Source organism: Lineus longissimus, chromosome 1 (assembly GCF_910592395.1).
Source record: "Lineus longissimus chromosome 1, tnLinLong1.2, whole genome shotgun sequence".
NCBI lineage: Eukaryota > Metazoa > Nemertea > Pilidiophora > Heteronemertea > Lineidae > Lineus > Lineus longissimus.
The window spans coordinates 18,026,571-18,044,849 of record NC_088308.1 but is presented as its reverse complement, the minus strand read 5'-3'; the positions used below and the strand labels follow the sequence as shown (position 1 = coordinate 18,044,849).

At 43.0% G+C, this 18,279-nt stretch overlaps 3 protein-coding genes across 3 annotated transcripts; all 3 read left to right on the top strand.

The window, feature by feature from the left end:
* The first annotated feature begins 3,034 nt into the window (after window positions 1-3,034).
* On the top strand, window positions 3,035-11,313 carry LOC135486180 (ATP-binding cassette sub-family C member 10-like). The gene is made up of 17 exons (XM_064768824.1): window positions 3,035-3,177; window positions 3,373-3,531; window positions 3,779-4,006; window positions 4,217-4,391; window positions 4,597-4,742; window positions 5,282-5,533; window positions 5,652-5,750; window positions 6,010-6,199; window positions 6,540-6,791; window positions 7,064-7,350; window positions 7,605-7,820; window positions 8,071-8,198; window positions 8,647-8,816; window positions 9,260-9,420; window positions 9,530-9,783; window positions 10,215-10,458; window positions 10,657-11,313. The coding sequence occupies exons 1-17, from the start codon at window positions 3,061-3,063 to the stop codon at window positions 10,903-10,905; spliced, it is 3,327 nt and encodes a 1,108-aa protein (XP_064624894.1). The 5' UTR covers window positions 3,035-3,060; the 3' UTR covers window positions 10,906-11,313.
* Window positions 11,314-12,470: 1,157 nt separating this feature from the next.
* Window positions 12,471-13,788, top strand: LOC135486113 (uncharacterized). Its single transcript, XM_064768683.1, has 2 exons — window positions 12,471-12,478; window positions 13,092-13,788. Exons 1-2 carry the CDS (start codon window positions 12,471-12,473, stop codon window positions 13,786-13,788), a joined length of 705 nt encoding a protein of 234 aa, XP_064624753.1.
* Window positions 13,789-15,786: 1,998 nt separating this feature from the next.
* LOC135493026 (ATP-binding cassette sub-family C member 10-like) lies at window positions 15,787-17,252 on the top strand. The gene is made up of 3 exons (XM_064779824.1): window positions 15,787-15,864; window positions 16,296-16,539; window positions 16,738-17,252. Exons 1-3 carry the CDS (start codon window positions 15,845-15,847, stop codon window positions 16,984-16,986), a joined length of 513 nt encoding a protein of 170 aa, XP_064635894.1. The 5' UTR covers window positions 15,787-15,844; the 3' UTR covers window positions 16,987-17,252.
* The last annotated feature ends 1,027 nt before the right edge of the window (window positions 17,253-18,279 follow it).

The window sequence follows — 18,279 nt, the reverse complement described above, 5'->3', positions numbered from 1 at the left end:
GGAAATACTGGGTGTTAATCTAAAGGAAACACTGGTGTTCCTCTAAAGGAAACACTGTCAAAGATGAAGTTTGTTTAACGTCTGAATGTTGGTTGAAATTCATCTCTCTGGGATACACTGAGAACGGACCTAAAGATCGGTCCATGGCCTGGCTAATGGTTGCAGTGCTTTTTTTGGGCAAACATTCAACAAGGACTATGGTCATGGAGTGTTCCACTAAGCGAAGCACCGAAAAGGACCAAGTAAGCGTAATATCTGTTTTTATGCTCGCTCCTTCATGGAAAACAAAAACTCAAACTGATTAAGTTAAAAACGTTGGTAAGCCTGCGATACCGTTTCGCAAAGAATAATTGAGGGTAGGCCTACCCTGCAGGCCTACCACGCGTACTAATAATATAGTGCCCTAACCTTAAATATGACCAATAGCGTTTCTGTTGACACTTTTAGCGGTGGAACATTGCCAGTGCCAGCGCAATTCATGGATTAATATAGCCTATGACTAGCCAAATAGTTGGTCATAACTTACATAACACTTCATGATTAGCTGTCTACTGGCTACATACTGAAAGTTTGATTAGGATAAAACGACAACGTACTCAAGGTGGATTTATTAGTACATTTATATCAGGTTATTCATAAAAACGTCCTGAACTTTGATAACTGCATATGTATTTGTTACTTGAAACTGATTTCATCTAGATAATTTGTGTTTGTCATCAAAATCCCGTACGGATCCAGTTTTAATACTTCTTGATTTGTACATTCGAAAAAGGGTCACCAGAAACTCTAATGAGTGGAAATTAGGGTATTTCTTTTTTCCCAGGGGCAAGATTTGATAGACAAGCGACCTTCAGGTATCTGCCCAACGTATCATTTGGGGTACCTTCTTCTTGTACTGACACACGGTGAAAGAGAGAACCTGAAGTGCCTGCCTTGCAAGGGCCTATGCTCCAATAGTTAAAAAGCAATGACATTCCTCGTCCAGACAAGGTCATTGGTCCCGATCAACCAAAGGAGTAAAGACGTGGGCCTAAAACAAATATATCGTCACAATGTTTTCCAGCAACATAACAACTGTTATAACACAAACCATGCGGTAGACGAGGTAGATTTTCTTTACTTCTGACCTCATCATGTTTATTGTTTATACACCCGGGTTACATCGAGTAGAAGATGACAAATATTACGTCGTATTACTCTTGGTAACATGCATACAGATATGACTCATAATACGCCGCACGGATTAACTCGTGGTTTAAAGACCGGGGGTTTCCCACTCCAAGTCAGAAATCGCTGTTCGTTTACCCGAATGAGAAGAAGAAAAAGAAAAAGGTGACGGTGAGTCTCTATAACCTTGACCAGGCCCACTGCTTCTAGCCGTTTTCATGTTCGATTTTCCTTAAGTGTTGATTGATAGTTTTAGTTTTCTTTATTCATTCCAGAGTAACAAAAATCTTTTTATGCTAGCGAATTTTTGTGGACAAGATATGTAGCGCCAAAATAACAAAGTATTGAAGGCATATAAGTAATTGGCCATCCCAATGTTCTGATACTTTTCCTAGTTTGTTGTCGTGATAAATTTCCCTTCGACGTGTCACATTTTTTTGCCACTGCATTTCAGATAGCGAAATCCTGAAGTCCACCGAGTGCGAGTGAAAAGAAGACCTGGCCAATCGTTTTCGTAGTGCAACCCCCAGTTGGGCAGTGGCAATCATTGACAATCGCATATAGGGCCTTATTGAACCAGTCATCCTGAAAAACAATATGAATTGGAGCTGGACAGAGATCTGCGGACAGGAGATGTCTAAAAACATCACCACATTGGGCAATCATGACTTTAAACATTGCTTCCAACTGCTGGCATTTATTACGGCTGCGACACATACCCTTCCCACTGTGGTGAGCATGTACCATTTGGCACTACACGCTAAGTTTCAACGGACAGTTGACTCGAAAACCTGGAGTTCAAGAGGTATATTCCGTTTGGTTGTCACCGTGGGTCTTTCCATGAGTTCGGTTTCGCAAATCAAGCAATCCTATACAACCTTGAAAGATGATTTGTATCTGGGCGGAGACATTGCACCAAGAATAGCAACTCTGAATTGGCTATTTCACATAGGATACGCATGGCAGCTCAGGCAATTTTATTGCCGTAAACGTCTTCAGGGTGGCCCTAGTCCTATCCTTATATCCTGGATGGTACTCCTCGCAGCAGTGGGCATTCAACTTCAGTCTAAAATTCGCGAGAATCTTGTCATAGATAAAGTCATGTACTCCAGAGATGACTTCATCAGTTACGCTCAAGCAGGATTACACCTTCTTTACCTGCTGTCTCTCGTTCAGAGTCCGAGAAAACTTGCACAGGGAGAGAGTACTGAACCCGACACGGCATCCGCTGGAGACGGAGTAGGACACCAGCCTGGTCATACGATCACGGAAACTGGAGAAAGTCAAGGGTCTAAAGAGGACGCTTTAGGTGATGGATGTGACGGCGCCAACGTCTTCAGTCGATTTTCCTTTAGATGGGTGCTTCCGATTCTAAGACGGGGTGCTGCTGGAGAGTTGTGTAGCGGCAATGATACGTACCAGCTTCCAAAAGATGTACAGACTCGAGAAGTACAAAGGGTGTTTCGCGATGCTTTGAGAAATCTGCATACCAAAAAGGACACCGTGACGGAAGCGAAATCTTTGAATGACAGTACTCGTGGACAGTACAGCAAATCGTCCAACGCAAAACCGGTAACCAAAGATAAAACGACTTTATTTAGTGCACTGTGGCGGGCCTTCGGTTTAGAGTATCTTTCAATAGTTCCCCTCAAGCTAATAGAAGATTTCTCAAGATTCTCTGGGCCAATTATGTTGAACTACCTCATCGTCTCAATCGAAACCAAGGACGAGACGTCTTCAAACTCAGGGTACTTTTACGCCAGTTGCTTATTTGTTTCATCGTTACTAACTGCCGCATTCTGTGATCAGTTTTGGCAACGGCACCATTCGAAGAGACTGAAGGTCCGGGCAGCGATGATCAGCAGCATCTACGAGAAAACTGTATCCGTTAGTATGGTCTCAATGGGCCGGTTTACCACGGGAGAGATCGTGAACTTCATGAACACAGACGCTGAGGGGGTGGCAAACTTTCTTCCCGGGTTTACCCATCTCTGGAATTTACCTTTTGAGGTAAGTTGCAAGCACACCTTGCCCACTCATTCTTAGAATTGCTGACTTAGTCTCTTGCAGAAGTAAATGTCGACGACCTTTTGGGCCGCTGTACGTACGAAAACTACCTTGTCTATTTCTTCAAATTGAATTTTCCTTAAATCTAATTCCTGAACCCTGTCAGCACGATGTTGAACTAGAGCGTCATTATTTCAGGTTGTTGTGTGCATGATCCTCCTCTACCAACAAATCGGCGTGGCAAGTTTAGTGAACCTTGGCATTGGCATGGCAGTCATGCCGATGCAATGGTGGCTGTTGAAGAAGAACAGAGCCCTTCACAAGAAAAGCATGGAATTGAAAGACAATAGAGTCAAGGTCAGTGTTAAATTGCACCAGAACTACAAGAGGTGAGAAATAAAGTTTATTTTTTACGGTTAGAACCATATTGGCTTAACGGGGGCCTATCCTCAGAAGAAATTGTCTTGGTTCTTCTATGGACCGCTAGGAATAGCGCAAGAAGGTGTGGTCCCATTACCAGTTTGAGATTGGCAAAAGGTAGTAAACTGCAGCGAACGTTGTCTTTCCGGCGAAACAATTTGTTCATGATAACCATTATTTTCAGATCATGAATGAAGTTTTGAACGGTATCCGTGTCATCAAATTCTATGCCCTGGAAGACACTTTCGTCGACAAAGTCAACCGTGTGCGCTCTGCCGAAATGGAGAACCTGAGAGAACGCAAATACATCGGGGCATTTGAACATTTTTTGTGGGTGGCTATGCCTGCCGTTGTTGCCTTTGGATCATTCACACTGTATGCTCTCATGGGGAATACCCTCACTGCTGCCAAGGTGAGTGCGACACGTTTCTCTTGTTGATGCGATATGAATACAAGTACAAGAATACATAAAAAGGGTTGGTTTGCCAATCACAAACTAGAGCAATTTAGATGGTACCAATCCTGCAATTCAAAATCGGCATGACAAATATGCAATACTTCTGTGGAAAAGAGGTGTCATTTCTCAACAAGGCCATTCAACCACATCTGATTTTACTCCTAGGTTTTCCCTAGCTTAGCCCTCAACTTCATGATCGCAGGTCCCTGTTGCCACATCCCGCATGTTTTGAATATGGTCACCGAAGCGCGGGTGTCGTTAAAGAGGCTGCAAGATTTCATGGACCTCGACGAGCAGGAGCTCTCCTCATACTATACCAGCGGACCGGAGAGTAGAGATGGTAAGTAACTGGAACTACTTTTGATCTTGCATAACTCAAAGCCAAAATCGAAATTTTGTAGAGAAGAGCCAGTTTCTCGTTTTCTTTGATTCCTTTAATAAGAGTAGCGCCGAGACGAACCATTCAATGGCCCGGCGACGACACGCTAGCTCCCTTGAAAAGAATGTATCAGCAGCAGATATATAATGCAAGACGATTCTTCTAGATTCTCCTGCTGTGAAGATCAACAAAGCTACGCTTTCTTGGCGGCGACATGACGAGACTGATTCTAATCTAAAGGACAAAGATGAGCTACTTTCTGCTGAGCATAGGACACAGAAGTTAGAAGATGTGGAAATAAGTGTCGAGAGGGTAACTATTCGTGCATCATCAGCCAATGTATGGCAAGTCAATGACTGTTTCCAAACCTTCTACGTACGGCCATAGAATCAGTCCTTGACTCCCACTCTTGGATTTTAACCACCTCAGGCGTGGCCTGGTCGTGAGCATGTTGACCTATGTTTTGGAGCTGCGGCGCCGTGCGCATGCATGTTGTAGGAGGACAATTTCTTTTTAGACCGGTGAACTCCGCAACTGACACTGTCTCTGTTACTTAATATCAATACACTATTCTTTGCATCTTCTCTCTATTTGGGAACCCCGGAAACATTGCATTTTCGATGTATGTAAAGTCTCGACCTTTCCATCAGGTAAACATTAAGGAGCATTCGACCCACGGCCACTGGTGGAAATATCGCTGCGAACGGGCTGGGGATCCAAGACTGGCCGACCCGACACACCAGACGTTTTAATGTATTATTTACAAAGTTTTATGAATCGAATACCATGTACATGTATATTCTGGGATTATTCTACATATCTTCAACTATTACATATCTTTCTTGCTTTAGGGTCAGCTAGTCGGAATCGTTGGTAAAGTTGGTTCAGGCAAAAGTTCCTTGCTTGCCGGTATCCTCGCAGAGATGAGTCTGGAGAAAGGCTCCGTTGAGGTTGCCAACGTTGATGACGGCTTTGGTTACACCAGCCAGGAGGCATGGATACAACAAGGCACTGTACGGGAGAATATCCTCTCCGGGATGCGCTATGAGGCCACCAGATATCAGGCGGTGATCGAAGGATGCGCCTTAGCTGAGGACCTTCAGGTGGGTGGGCAGTTCATAAAGGTATACCACCATTTGATATTGCTTTGAATACAGTCGATGTGTCTCAGCTCCCTGCCATCAAAGTTAAATGCATTGAACTTATATCTATGTCTTTCAGACTCTACCGGCCGGAGATAAAACAGAGATAGGTGAAAATGGCGTGAACCTCAGTGGTGGTCAGAAAGCTCGTGTGGGACTGGCTAGAGCAGTCTATCAGGTATGGAGATGTGCAGGTCACTTGGTTGAAGCAATCGACATGTGTACCCCTCTCATGTTAAAGGCGACAATAGGGAGGAGCCACGTAATGTAATAAGTTACGCGAAGTTGCCAATAGAGGGTCTCTGCTATCTCTGCATTCACCCCAGTTTCTATGATTGTGACAACGAACAATAAAAGTTTAATGAACTCCTCAAGAATACACAGATGTTACCAATGTCTGCATGACTTCACACTAATCTCAGAGTTATTTTTCACAGGACAAGGATATCTATCTACTCGACGATCCATTCGCTGCTGTCGACATCCATGTAGCGCAACACATATTCTCCCGTTGCATCATGGGAATTCTACGCCACAGAACGCGGATACTGTGCACACATCAAACACATTTGTTGGACCGTGCTGACCTCATCCTAGTGTTAGATGAAGGACGGATTGTTGAAGCCGGTAATTAAATAGGCTCTCGAAAAATACCGTTAATGAAAACATTAATGGTGGTACTTATGTTGAATCTGTACTACATGATATATTCACTTACCATTTCGTGAATGGGTCAATTCGATTTGCTTGAAAACTGGAAGGATCAGGTGTAATATTCGGTCACCTTCAGGACAATGCTAAACTAATATGCCCACGATGATGATGAGCAATTCATCTTTCAAGTAATATTTCGCAATCCAAATTAACTGTACGTACCTATCAACTCGCCAATATTGAATATTTACACGGAAATCTGGGCATTTCGAATTCGATTCCACTGATTTTGCTTTGACTATTTTCATTCAAGGTCCGCCAAATAAAATCCTCGGCACCCCGAGTTTTCGACGTCTCCATTCTTACGACAGATCAAGCTCCATTGATGAGACGAAGAAAGACAGCGGCGAGGATGCCTGCGAGAAAAATGAATCAAGGGGCACACTGGTTGACGACGAAGACCAAAAACTTGGCGCTGTGCAGTTCCATGTTTATCAGTCATACATGAACGCACTTGGGTTAGGAATGGTGGCCGTGATTTTCTTGACCATCATCTTGGTGCAAGGTTTGTACATAGTCGGCCCTTGCTGGTTTTAAGCAAGTCAGTGGTATACTTATTCGGCTCAGTTACTCAGTTAAAAGGCCAGTGCATATTAGTCACCGGAAGACCACCACTACGAACCCCAGTTCCAGTCGGGATGTAGTAACTCCCCGTTCGAATATTGTCGGTTGATAACCAAAATGTAGCGAATGCATGGGAGGATCAGCAATGACATTTCTCAGGAGAAAGAACTGTTATTTGAGAGGACCTAACTATATGATCATAATTTGTTGCAGTCTCCGAACAGCTTAGCGACTGGTGGATATCGCACTGGGTTTCTTGTACGGTGCAGCAGAAGGCAAGTCATAATAATATGGGATTAAAGGAAAAACTTGTCCATAACGAAACATCGGCCAACAGCTCAGAATCAGCCGGTGGTAACCTGTTTTTCTACGTTGTGGTGTACGGATGTCTGACGTTGGGCAATTCCTTTTTCACTTTGTTGCGAATGATCCTTGTCGCCATTGCCGGACAGCGTGCAGCCGAGAAGATCCACAGTAAACTGCTTGGGAGTATTCTCCAGGTGAGTGACACTGTACATGTGCGTAACACCTCGAAATGTATTGCTCAATCCCCCACCTTCAATGAGTGGAATTTCATTTTGTTGTTATCACTAAAACGGCGGCTTAGGATTTGGTACCAATTTTGACCAGGGAAAGCTCATATGGATGATGATGATGATGATGATGATGATGATGACGATGACGATGACGATGCGGATAATGATGATGATGATGATGATATCAATATTACCTTAACGATTATTCCTCCCTTCAGGCGCCTGTTTCATTCTTCGACACGACTCCTATCGGTAGGATACTAAACCGTTTCTCTTCGGATGTAGAAACTATCGACAACGGACTTTCCGAATTGCTGAACCATGCCACGAAGAATCTGACGGAACTGATTGGCGCACTGGCCATCATCTGTTATGGAATGCCATGGTTTCTTGCCATCTTCCTTCCATTTGGACTGATTTACATAAAAATTCAGGTAAAATGATCGATAAAACTTCTTTTTCCAAAGAGACTGTCGAAAACGTCTCCTCATGTTATCGGTTTTACGCATTATCTTTGGCATGACTTCAAAGTCTGTGCATTCATTCCCATCTATCGCCTTTCCTTATATGTACGTGTATTGTGGTTTACATAATAGCAAATCCAGAAAGGAAGAGGTTCCTTGGTGATAATGAAATTGCAAAGTTTGCCTTCTATATGGTATTCATTCGTATGAAATATTTCAGACATACTATGGGAAAACATCTCGAGCCCTTAAGCGCATCACCAAAACGACAAGTTCGCCAATCTTTGCCCATTTTTCCGAGTCGATAACTGGACTCATGACTATCAGGGCAATGCGGCAGAAAAAGAGGTAAGAAAGCAAGTACATGGACTGATGCTCTCTGGGCCACGTCCGACAGCCTTACCTTCTCCCATAGTCTTGACCTGCCCGATCTTTGGTTAAGAGGTCACTCGGATATCGCCCTGTCCCAGACTTTAGCCCGGTTTGCAAACACTTCTATTATGACTAATTAACATAAGTGCACTGGTGAGGCAAGTAAACAGTATAAGGTTACTTGGGAACGAGATTGATGGATGTAGCCCCCCCCCCTCCCCTCCGACCCCGAACAATTTAAACTGCTTCACTGCGGGCAACTCCGGAGAATAATTCGAATCGGCACATGGCGGAATAATCGAGATGATCTGTTCTTCCCTGATGGTAAAATGCTTCCAAGCTTGTCGTGTTCAAGCATTCCGTCATTTTCTATTCTTACATCGGTTTATTAAGAAAGTGAAGTTTCGCCCACCTCTTCTTGTAGGTTCGAAGATGAAAACGCCGATCGTCTTGATTTGAATCAACGCGCCCAGTACACCAGCCGCGCCGCTGCTCACTGGTTTTCGATCAATCTACAATTTGTGGGAATAACGATGACAACAGGAGTTGCATTTATTGCCATATTTCAAAACAACATGCATGATATCGATCCAGGTACATACAGGCATATTATATATAGAGTATACTTTTTAGGATGTCGCAAAAATGTATCTTCAAGTATAAGCCTTTCAATGGTTTCAAAAAATGCATGGTCATGTATAACCGAATCACGTCGTCCTCCCCATTGGTCAGGTACAGTCTCAATCTCAGTATCTCCTTTTCGTCGTTTTAAAACTTTACTTTTTAAATTACGAGGCCTTAAAAGCTGTTAGGTTATTTTTTTCTTGTGGCACAGGTAAATCAACTTTGCCGCAGAGCAGGTATTTTGCACGCAAATGCACTATAATTTGGCATCTATATCATTTCTATATAAGTGTTAACAACAGCAATCAGTACATATTTATACATTAATTAGGAATTTGATATTCACTTTCAGTTTTCAGTTTTTTGAACGAACGGAGCAGACTTTTAAGATCTTGAGTTGTTTTCTTTTTTAGCTTTGGTAGGACTGGTTATCTCATACTCGATGGCAATCACGAATTACCTCAATGGAATTGTCCACTGTTGTACAGAAGCGGAGAAAAATATGGTGAGCATGGAGAGGGCCAAGCAATATATGGAGGATGTACCCAGTGAAAGGATGCATGGAATCGTAAAGGTAAGCACAGCAATAGAGCACACTGGTCCACTGTCCGTATAGTGGATACAACTTTGTTCATTCCAACCTGTTTCCTATGAATCCTATAACTGTACTGTTCATGTTTCAGACGGAAGCATCTTGGTTACGCCATGGTGTAATCGAGTTCATTGAAGTGGCACTGCAGTACAGACCTGGCCTACCAAATGCGCTGAATGGTGTCTCTTTCAAGTTCGAAACTGCGGAGAAAATTGGTATAGTTGGCCGTACCGGGTCAGGCAAGTCGACTCTTTTCCTGGCGCTCTATCGGTTGATCGAGTTGGTCGGTGGCTGCATTAAAATTGATGGCGTGGATATATCGAAAATGGGACTACAGGAGCTGAGGTAATCCTTCGCAGTGTTGTTGGGCACTCCAAGGAGTCCGTAATGCAATAGTCCTTCATTCAAAGTCGACGAGCTTGACTTTAGTGGCGAATAGAGCACTTGATAGTCTTGGTAATAGAATTTGGTTTTTCGTCTGTTTCCTGAGGATTTGTTGCTTGTCATTATACAATTAGGCAGCAATTTGTGTTTTGACCCGTATGTCTTCGGCCAGGTCTCAATCTATGGATGTTGCCTTGTCCTTACATCATAGGCATTGGTATAGAAAAACTCGGTTTTTCGTGTCTTGACTATTGAAGTAAAGTAACCAGTCACGAAGACAAGCGATGAATCGGTGTCAGGTAAAAAACAGCGATGGTGAAATCACACGGCAGAGTCCACGCCTCCCCTCTGATGTCATTTCGTGATCACTTTGGTGGCCCTCCCTCTTTCAGGTCGCGCCTAGCAATCATTCCTCAGGACCCATTCCTATTCAGTGGGTCTGTGAGGGAAAATCTCGATCCGGCCGAGATCTATCAGGACGAGGCTCTTTGGGAGGCATTGGAGAAATGTCACATGAAGTTACCCGTGGAACGCCTGGGTGGTTTGGACGCTGATGTGGCGGAGAAAGGCAAACACTTCTCTGTCGGACAGCGGCAGTTGCTTTGTCTGGCCAGGGCATTGTTGGCAGAGGCCAAGGTATGTTGCGAGTCTTTGAAAAAGGAATTTGCACTCAATTACAGAATTGAATCAGGAATGCCGTGCACGACAAACTTAAATAGAGATTCTGAAAAACCTGGAGGGGTGCACATTTGTGTTAAGTTTTTCAAAAGCTCAAAAACCTTTATTTGTAAGAGTGAACGTGACTCAGTGTATATATTATTCTGATACTTCCAGATTCTGTGTATGGATGAAGCTACAGCCAGTGTTGACCAGGAGACGGACCAGCTCATCCAGCGGACGATCAAGGCAGCCTTCTCCGACAAGACCGTACTGACCATAGCTCATAGGATAAACACAGTATTGGAGAGCAATCGTGTTCTAGTCATGGATAGCGGGAGAGTGGCCGAGTTCGCCGCCCCAGAGATACTGCTTCAGAATCCTGAATCTATATTCTCTGGTTTAGTGAGAAACAGTGGATTATAATCAAGCAAACATGTCAAATGAAATGTTTGTCAAAACAGTGCCATGAAGGGAGGGTACCATTTCGCGAGTGGTCGCGGTTCTAAAGTTTATATTGTGGATTAAACTGACGTTCATGCGCGGAAGGGGACGTCTGGTGCACTGGCATTGACTGGTACAGCTTGCTAGTCATATGACTACCACGTGACCTTGGACATTGAATGCTTGGTTGTAATGGCGTACATTGTAATGTCTTTTAGAATCTCTCGTTTTCTGTGTCAAGTAATTTTTGTAGAAAATAAAACTGCTAATGTACGTAGAGCGAAGGAAAATTATAGTCCTTTCGTAAATGGACTAGACAATGTATTTTCTGTAAATGCATAATACCTCTATGCAAACGTCTAATTTTGTTGTTGTTGATGGATTATTAAAACAAGGTCTATTTTGGAAAGTCGCTGCTTCTTATTTTTATTTTCATGATTGTAGGCATCAATCCAGACTAATGTGGTATCGACGCAATCATCACTGATAGTAATTATTGTTTCATATTTCGCGCTTACCTACACATAAAATGTAGATGATTATTGCAAAGTAGATATTTTTCTTCGATGTCCGTATCGGATTGAATTCCTCTGTAAATGACGCAGAGTCAGTAAGCGAGCAACAGGCAGTGGAGGAGTCAACACTAATGCAGCTAGTTTTCTATTTAATTTTCGCTTCCGTTCTATTATTCCACCTCCAGCGTCGGTAATAACGCAGTGTCCAAGGTAAGCCTGGCGCGAACGCATCTTGGTCAATAAGTCTCGATATCGCTATGTGTGCTCTCTCGGTAGTTCATAATGATAATTTTTATCGTAGCTTTTAACTTGAACAAGTGGCATTGGTCAACAATCAGGATTTTTTGTTGCATAATTTGATCTTCAGTTCACAGTTGCACCGTCTCTGACGCCATATTTACCAAATATATATCACGCACCATCTGACAAGAAGCGCGGGCGAATGTTCAAATCTAAATATCGTCCACCTAAAATGCAAGCAATCGAACGGTGAAGACGAAGAAGAAGGACACCTATTAAACGTGGTCGTAGCTCAGTGTTGGTAAGGTCCATGGTTTAAACGAGGGTAGAGGATCCTTCTCATACGTTCCGCTGCCATGATTGTATGGTGAACCAAAAGGGTAATAACTAAACATTTCTTTCCTGTTGAACGGTGTTAAGTTTCGTTTTCTGAGGCAAAATCGTTAAACAGGTATAGCTTACATGTCTAACGAAATGGATGGAGAAAACTTCACATCGGCTTCGTTGATCAGCACCATTTTATTTCTGAATCAGTCAAATGATGAGTTTCTGGCGCTACGCGTAGCTCACAGTATTTTTAAGAAGTGGTCTCCCTTGATCATTGCCATGTTTGGGTTGTTTGGGAACTCAATCTCGTTGCTCATAACCACCAAGAAAGAGTACAGAAACATAAGTACATGTGTGTATATGACAGCTCTTGCTGTCCTGGACACCATATACCTGATAAGTCTTGTCGTTTATGTTCTTTTGGTACACCACGGCTTGGGAGTAATGATCGAACCAATTGAAGAGATGGCGACGTAAGTACGTCCCTGATTTCACAAAGTGAACATTTAGAATTTCATTTGATCCCCTCATACACTGTAGACGTGCCAAATGGGTCCTCACACCTTTCAAACACTTTGGCAAGTTCCGTCAAATCGAAAATAAACCCGCTCCCGTGTGGCGTACATATATGTAGCGACTTTATAATACGTATGACATATTATGTCCTGGAAAAAGTGAAGCGTTCATACCTACACGTGCACGTCATACGACTCGTCACACTGGAGCGATTTCATTCGGTTTGCCGGACCTCGCTGTTATCTCACCAACCACTTTAGGCCAATGTGTTCTCATGGTTATAGTCAGTTAGATTCCCGCGCTAGTAATCGAACACGCTATAGATCTTCACGTCGCTATAACTTGTTGTGAAAAATTTGAAATAAAATGTTCAGATCAATCACTTTGTAATGAGCGGCGAAGATTCTCATGGGTACCCAAGTTGGCTGATTGCCCTCATTAAGTTTTCATGGTGCTTTAAATTCTAGAACCGACGGAGAATGCTTTGTTGACGGAAGAGGCGAAAGGATATTTCACCATCTCGAGATTTGCTGTGAATCACTGATGACTTGTTTGACCATCTTATTTCAGAACAGCACTTTACGCAGTATTCGTATCAGGGACTGCCTCAAGGTTTTCACTTGCTGCTATGACTTTAGATCGTGCCTGCGCTGTTTTATTTCCACTGAAGGCTAAGAGCATCTGCACAGCATCGCGTGCCAAGAAAATAGTCGTTATTTCAACGATTATCCCGGGCATGGTAGATATCAACATTTTCTTTGGCTTCAAAATTCAGTTCTTGGGGACTGAATTCGCCTCTCCTTTTACCGAGTTCAAGGAACATCGGTGGCTTGAGGTGGCTGTGGCTGCCTACCACTCGACGGCTAACGGTGTATTGCCATTCACAGTGATTCTAGTATCGAATATCTTGATCTTAATTAGCGTAAAACGTGCAGCTTCTGAGAGGAGGAAAATGGCCAAAGATGAAAAGGAAAACTTAGAAAATGCCCATCTGACGAGAATTCTAGTGTTGGTGTCCATGGCGTTTGTCGTTCTCTGTTCGCCGTATCTGATATTCGAGGTGCTGGTCACAATCCCGGATGTAATGGTAGCGTATGATTACAGCGACATCTATTGGCTCCTTAGAATAGATGTCATCTTCTGGTCTACAGTGGCATTTGCTGAAATGAATCATGCAGTCAACTTTTATTTGTATGTGCTTGGAGGAAAGAAGTACAGAAGTGATGCACGGAATGTTTTGACCGTATGCATTCGCTTTACGCGATGAAGTACTGATGCAATGTGATACGAGGAATGTATTGACCATGTGTATGTGGTTGGCCGATCGAGTGATGCATTGAAGATTTTTGGCCAAATGCATGTGCCTTGCACGGTGAGATTGATGCACGTAGGTGATGCTCGTATTAGTTAATTGAAAGCACTGTCATCACACAACCTCTGGTGCGATTAGCGGGAGAGTGGCCGAGTTTGCCGCCCCAGAGATCTTGCTTCAGAATCCTGAATATATATTCTCTGGTTTAGTGAGAAACAGTGGATTATCATGAAGCCAACATGTCAAATGAAATGTTTGTCAAAACAGTGCCATCAAGTGAGGTAACCACTATGCAAGTGGCCGCGGTATAGTATATGTTGTGGATTATACTGATGTTCATGCGCGGAAGGGGAAGTCTGGTGCACTGGTACACCTTGCTCGTCATATGACCACCACGTGACCTTGGATGTTGGATGCTTGGTTGTAATGGCGTACATTGTAATGTCTTTTAGAATCTCTCGTTTTCTGTGTCAAGAAACTTTTGTAGAAAACAAAACTACTTGTGTACGTAGAGCGAAGGAAAGCTATAGCCGTTTCGTGAATGGACTAGATAACGTATTATCTGTAAATGCATAGTACGTGTGTGCAAACTTCTAATTTTGTTGTTGTTGATGAATTAGTAAAACTGGCGGTATTTTGGAAAGTCGCTGCTTCTTAATTGAAGGAATCAATCAGGACTGATGTGGTATCGACGCAATCATCACTAGTAGCAATTATTGTTTCATATTTCGCGCTGACTACACAGATGATAATTGCAAAGTAGATATTTTCTTTCGATGTCCGTATCGGATTGAATTCCTCTGTAAGTGACGCAGAGTCAGTAAGCGAGCAACAGGCAGTGGAGGAGTCAACACTAATGCAGCTAGTTTTCTTTTTAATTTTCGCTTCCGTTCTATTATGCCACCTCAAGCGTCGATAATAATGCAGTGTCCAAGGTAAGCCTGGCGCGAACGCATCTTGGTCAATAAGTCTCGATATCGCTATGTGTGCTCTCTCGGTAGTTCATAATGATAATTTTTATCGTAGCTTTTAACTGCAACAAGTGGAATGGGTCAACAATCAGGATTTTTTGTAACATAATTTGATCTTCAGTTCACAGTTGCACCGTCTCTGACGCCATATTTGCCATATATATACCACGCACCATCTGACAAGAAACGCGGACGAATGTTCAAATCTAAATATTATCCGCCTAAAATGCAAACAAACGAACGGTGAGGACGAAGAAGAAGGACACCTATTAAACGCGGTCGTAGCTCAGTGTTGGTAAGGTCCATGGTTTAAACGAGGGTGATGGAACCTTCTCATACGTTCCGCTGCCATGATTGCATGATGAACCAAAAGGGTAACAACTAAACATTTCTTTCCTGTTGAACGGTATTAAATTTCGTTTTCTGAAGCAAAATCTTTAAACAGGTATAGCTTACATGTCTAACGAAATGGATGGAGAAAACTTCACATCGGCTTCGTTGACAAGCACCATTTTATTTCTGAATCAGTCCAATGATGAGTTTCAGGCGCTGCGCATAGCTCATGGTATTTTCAAAAAGTGGGCACACTTAATCATTGCCATGTTTGGGTTGTTTGGGAACTCAATCTCGTTGCTCATAACAACTAAAAAAGAGTATAGAAACATAAGTACATGTGTGTATATGACGGCTCTTGCGGTCCTGGACACCATATACCTGGTTAGTCATGTCGTTTATGTTCTTTTGATACACCACGGCTTGGGAGTGATGATCGAACAAATTGAAGAGATGGCGACGTAAGTACGTCCCTGATTTCACAAAGTGACCATTCAGAAATTCATATGACCCCGCATGCACTGTATACGTACAGACCTGGCCTACCAAATGCGCTGAATGGTGTCTCTTTCAAGTTCGAAACTGCGGAGAAAATTGGTATAGTTGGCCGTACCGGGTCAGGCAAGTCGACTCTTTTCCTGGCGCTCTATCGGTTGATCGAGTTGGTCGGTGGCTGCATTAAAATTGATGGCGTGGATATATCGAAAATGGGACTACAGGAGCTGAGGTAATCCTTTGCAGTGTTGTTGGGCACTCCAAGGAGTCCGTAATGCAATAGTCCTTCATTCAAAGTCGACGAGCTTGACTTTAGTGGCGAATAGAGCACTTGATAGTCTTGGTAATAGAATTTGGTTTTTCGTCTGTTTCCTGAGGATTTGTTGCTTGTCATTATACAATTAGGCAGCAATTTGTGTTTTGACCCGTATGTCTTCGGCCAGGTCTCAATCTATGGATGTTGCCTTGTCCTTACATCATAGGCATTGGTATAGAAAAACTCGGTTTTTCGTGTCTTGACTATTGAAGTAAAGTAACCAGTCACGAAGACAAGCGATGAATCGGTGTCAGGTAAAAAACAGCGATGGTGAAATCACACGGCAGAGTCCACGCCTCCCCTCTGATGTCATTTCGTGATCACTTTGGTGGCCCTCCCTCTTTCAGGTCGCGCCTAGCAATCATTCCTCAGGACCCATTCCTATTCAGTGGGTCTGTGAGGGAAAATCTCGATCCGGCCGAGATCTATCAGGACGAGGCTCTTTGGGAGGCATTGGAGAAATGTCACATGAAGTTACCCGTGGAACGCCTGGGTGGTTTGGACGCTGATGTGGCGGAGAAAGGCAAACACTTCTCTGTCGGACAGCGGCAGTTGCTTTGTCTGGCCAGGGCATTGTTGGCAGAGGCCAAGGTATGTTGCGAGTCTTTGAAAAAGGAATTTGCACTCAATTACAGAATTGAATCAGGAATGCCGTGCACGACAAACTTAAATAGAGATTCTGAAAAACCTGGAGGGGTGCACATTTGTGTTAAGTTTTTCAAAAGCTCAAAAACCTTTATTTGTAAGAGTGAACGTGACTCAGTGTATATATTATTCTGATACTTCCAGATTCTGTGTATGGATGAAGCTACAGCCAGTGTTGACCAGGAGACGGACCAGCTCATCCAGCGGACGATCAAGGCAGCCTTCTCCGACAAGACCGTACTGACCATAGCTCATAGGATAAACACAGTATTGGAGAGCAATCGTGTTCTAGTCATGGATAGCGGGAGAGTGGCCGAGTTCGCCGCCCCAGAGATACTGCTTCAGAATCCTGAATCTATATTCTCTGGTTTAGTGAGAAACAGTGGATTATAATCAAGCAAACATGTCAAATGAAATGTTTGTCAAAACAGTGCCATGAAGGGAGGGTACCATTTCGCGAGTGGTCGCGGTTCTAAAGTTTATATTGTGGATTAAACTGACGTTCATGCGCGGAAGGGGACGTCTGGTGCACTGGCATTGACTGGTACAGCTTGCTAGTCATATGACTACCACGTGACCTTGGACATTGAATGCTTGGTTGTAATGGCGTACATTGTAATGTCTTTTAGAATCTCTCGTTTTCTGTGTCAAGTAATTTTTGTAGAAAATAAAACTGCTAATTTACGTAGAGCGAAGGAAAATTATAGTCCTTTCGTAAATGGACTAGACAATGTATTTTCTGTAAATGCATAATACCTCTATGCAAACGTCTAATTTTGTTGTTGTTGATGGATTATTAAAACAAGGTCTATTTTGGAAAGTCGCTGCTTCTTATTTTTATTTTCATGATTGTAGGCATCAATCCAGACTAATGTGGTATCGACGCAATCATCACTGATAGTAATTATTGTTTCATATTTCGCGCTTACCTACACATAAAATGTAGATGATTATTGCAAAGTAGATATTTTTCTTCGATGTCCGTATCGGATTGAATTCCTCTGTAAATGACGCAGAGTCAGTAAGCGAGCAACAGGCAGTGGAGGAGTCAACACTAATGCAGCTAGTTTTCTATTTAATTTTCGCTTCCGTTCTATTATTCCACCTCCAGCGTCGGTAATAACGCAGTGTCCAAGGTAAGCCTGGCGCGAACGCATCTTGGTCAATAAGTCTCGATATCGCTATGTGTGCTCTCTCGGTAGTTCATAATGATAATTTTTATCGTAGCTTTTAACTTGAACAAGTGGCATTGGTCAACAATCAGGATTTTTTGTTGCATAATTTGATCTTCAGTTCACAGTTGCACCGTCTCTGACGCCATATTTACCAAATATATATCACGCACCATCTGACAAGAAGCGCGGGCGAATGTTCAAATCTAAATATCGTCCACCTAAAATGCAAGCAATCGAACGGTGAAGACGAAGAAGAAGGACACCTATTAAACGTGGTCGTAGCTCAGTGTTGGTAAGGTCCATGGTTTAAACGAGGGTAGAGGATCCTTCTCATACGTTCCGCTGCCATGATTGTATGGTGAACCAAAAGGGTAATAACTAAACATTTCTTTCCTGTTGAACGGTGTTAAGTTTCGTTTTCTGAGGCAAAATCGTTAAACAGGTATAGCTTACATGTCTAACGAAATGGATGGAGAAAACTTCACATCGGCTTCGTTGATCAGCACCATTT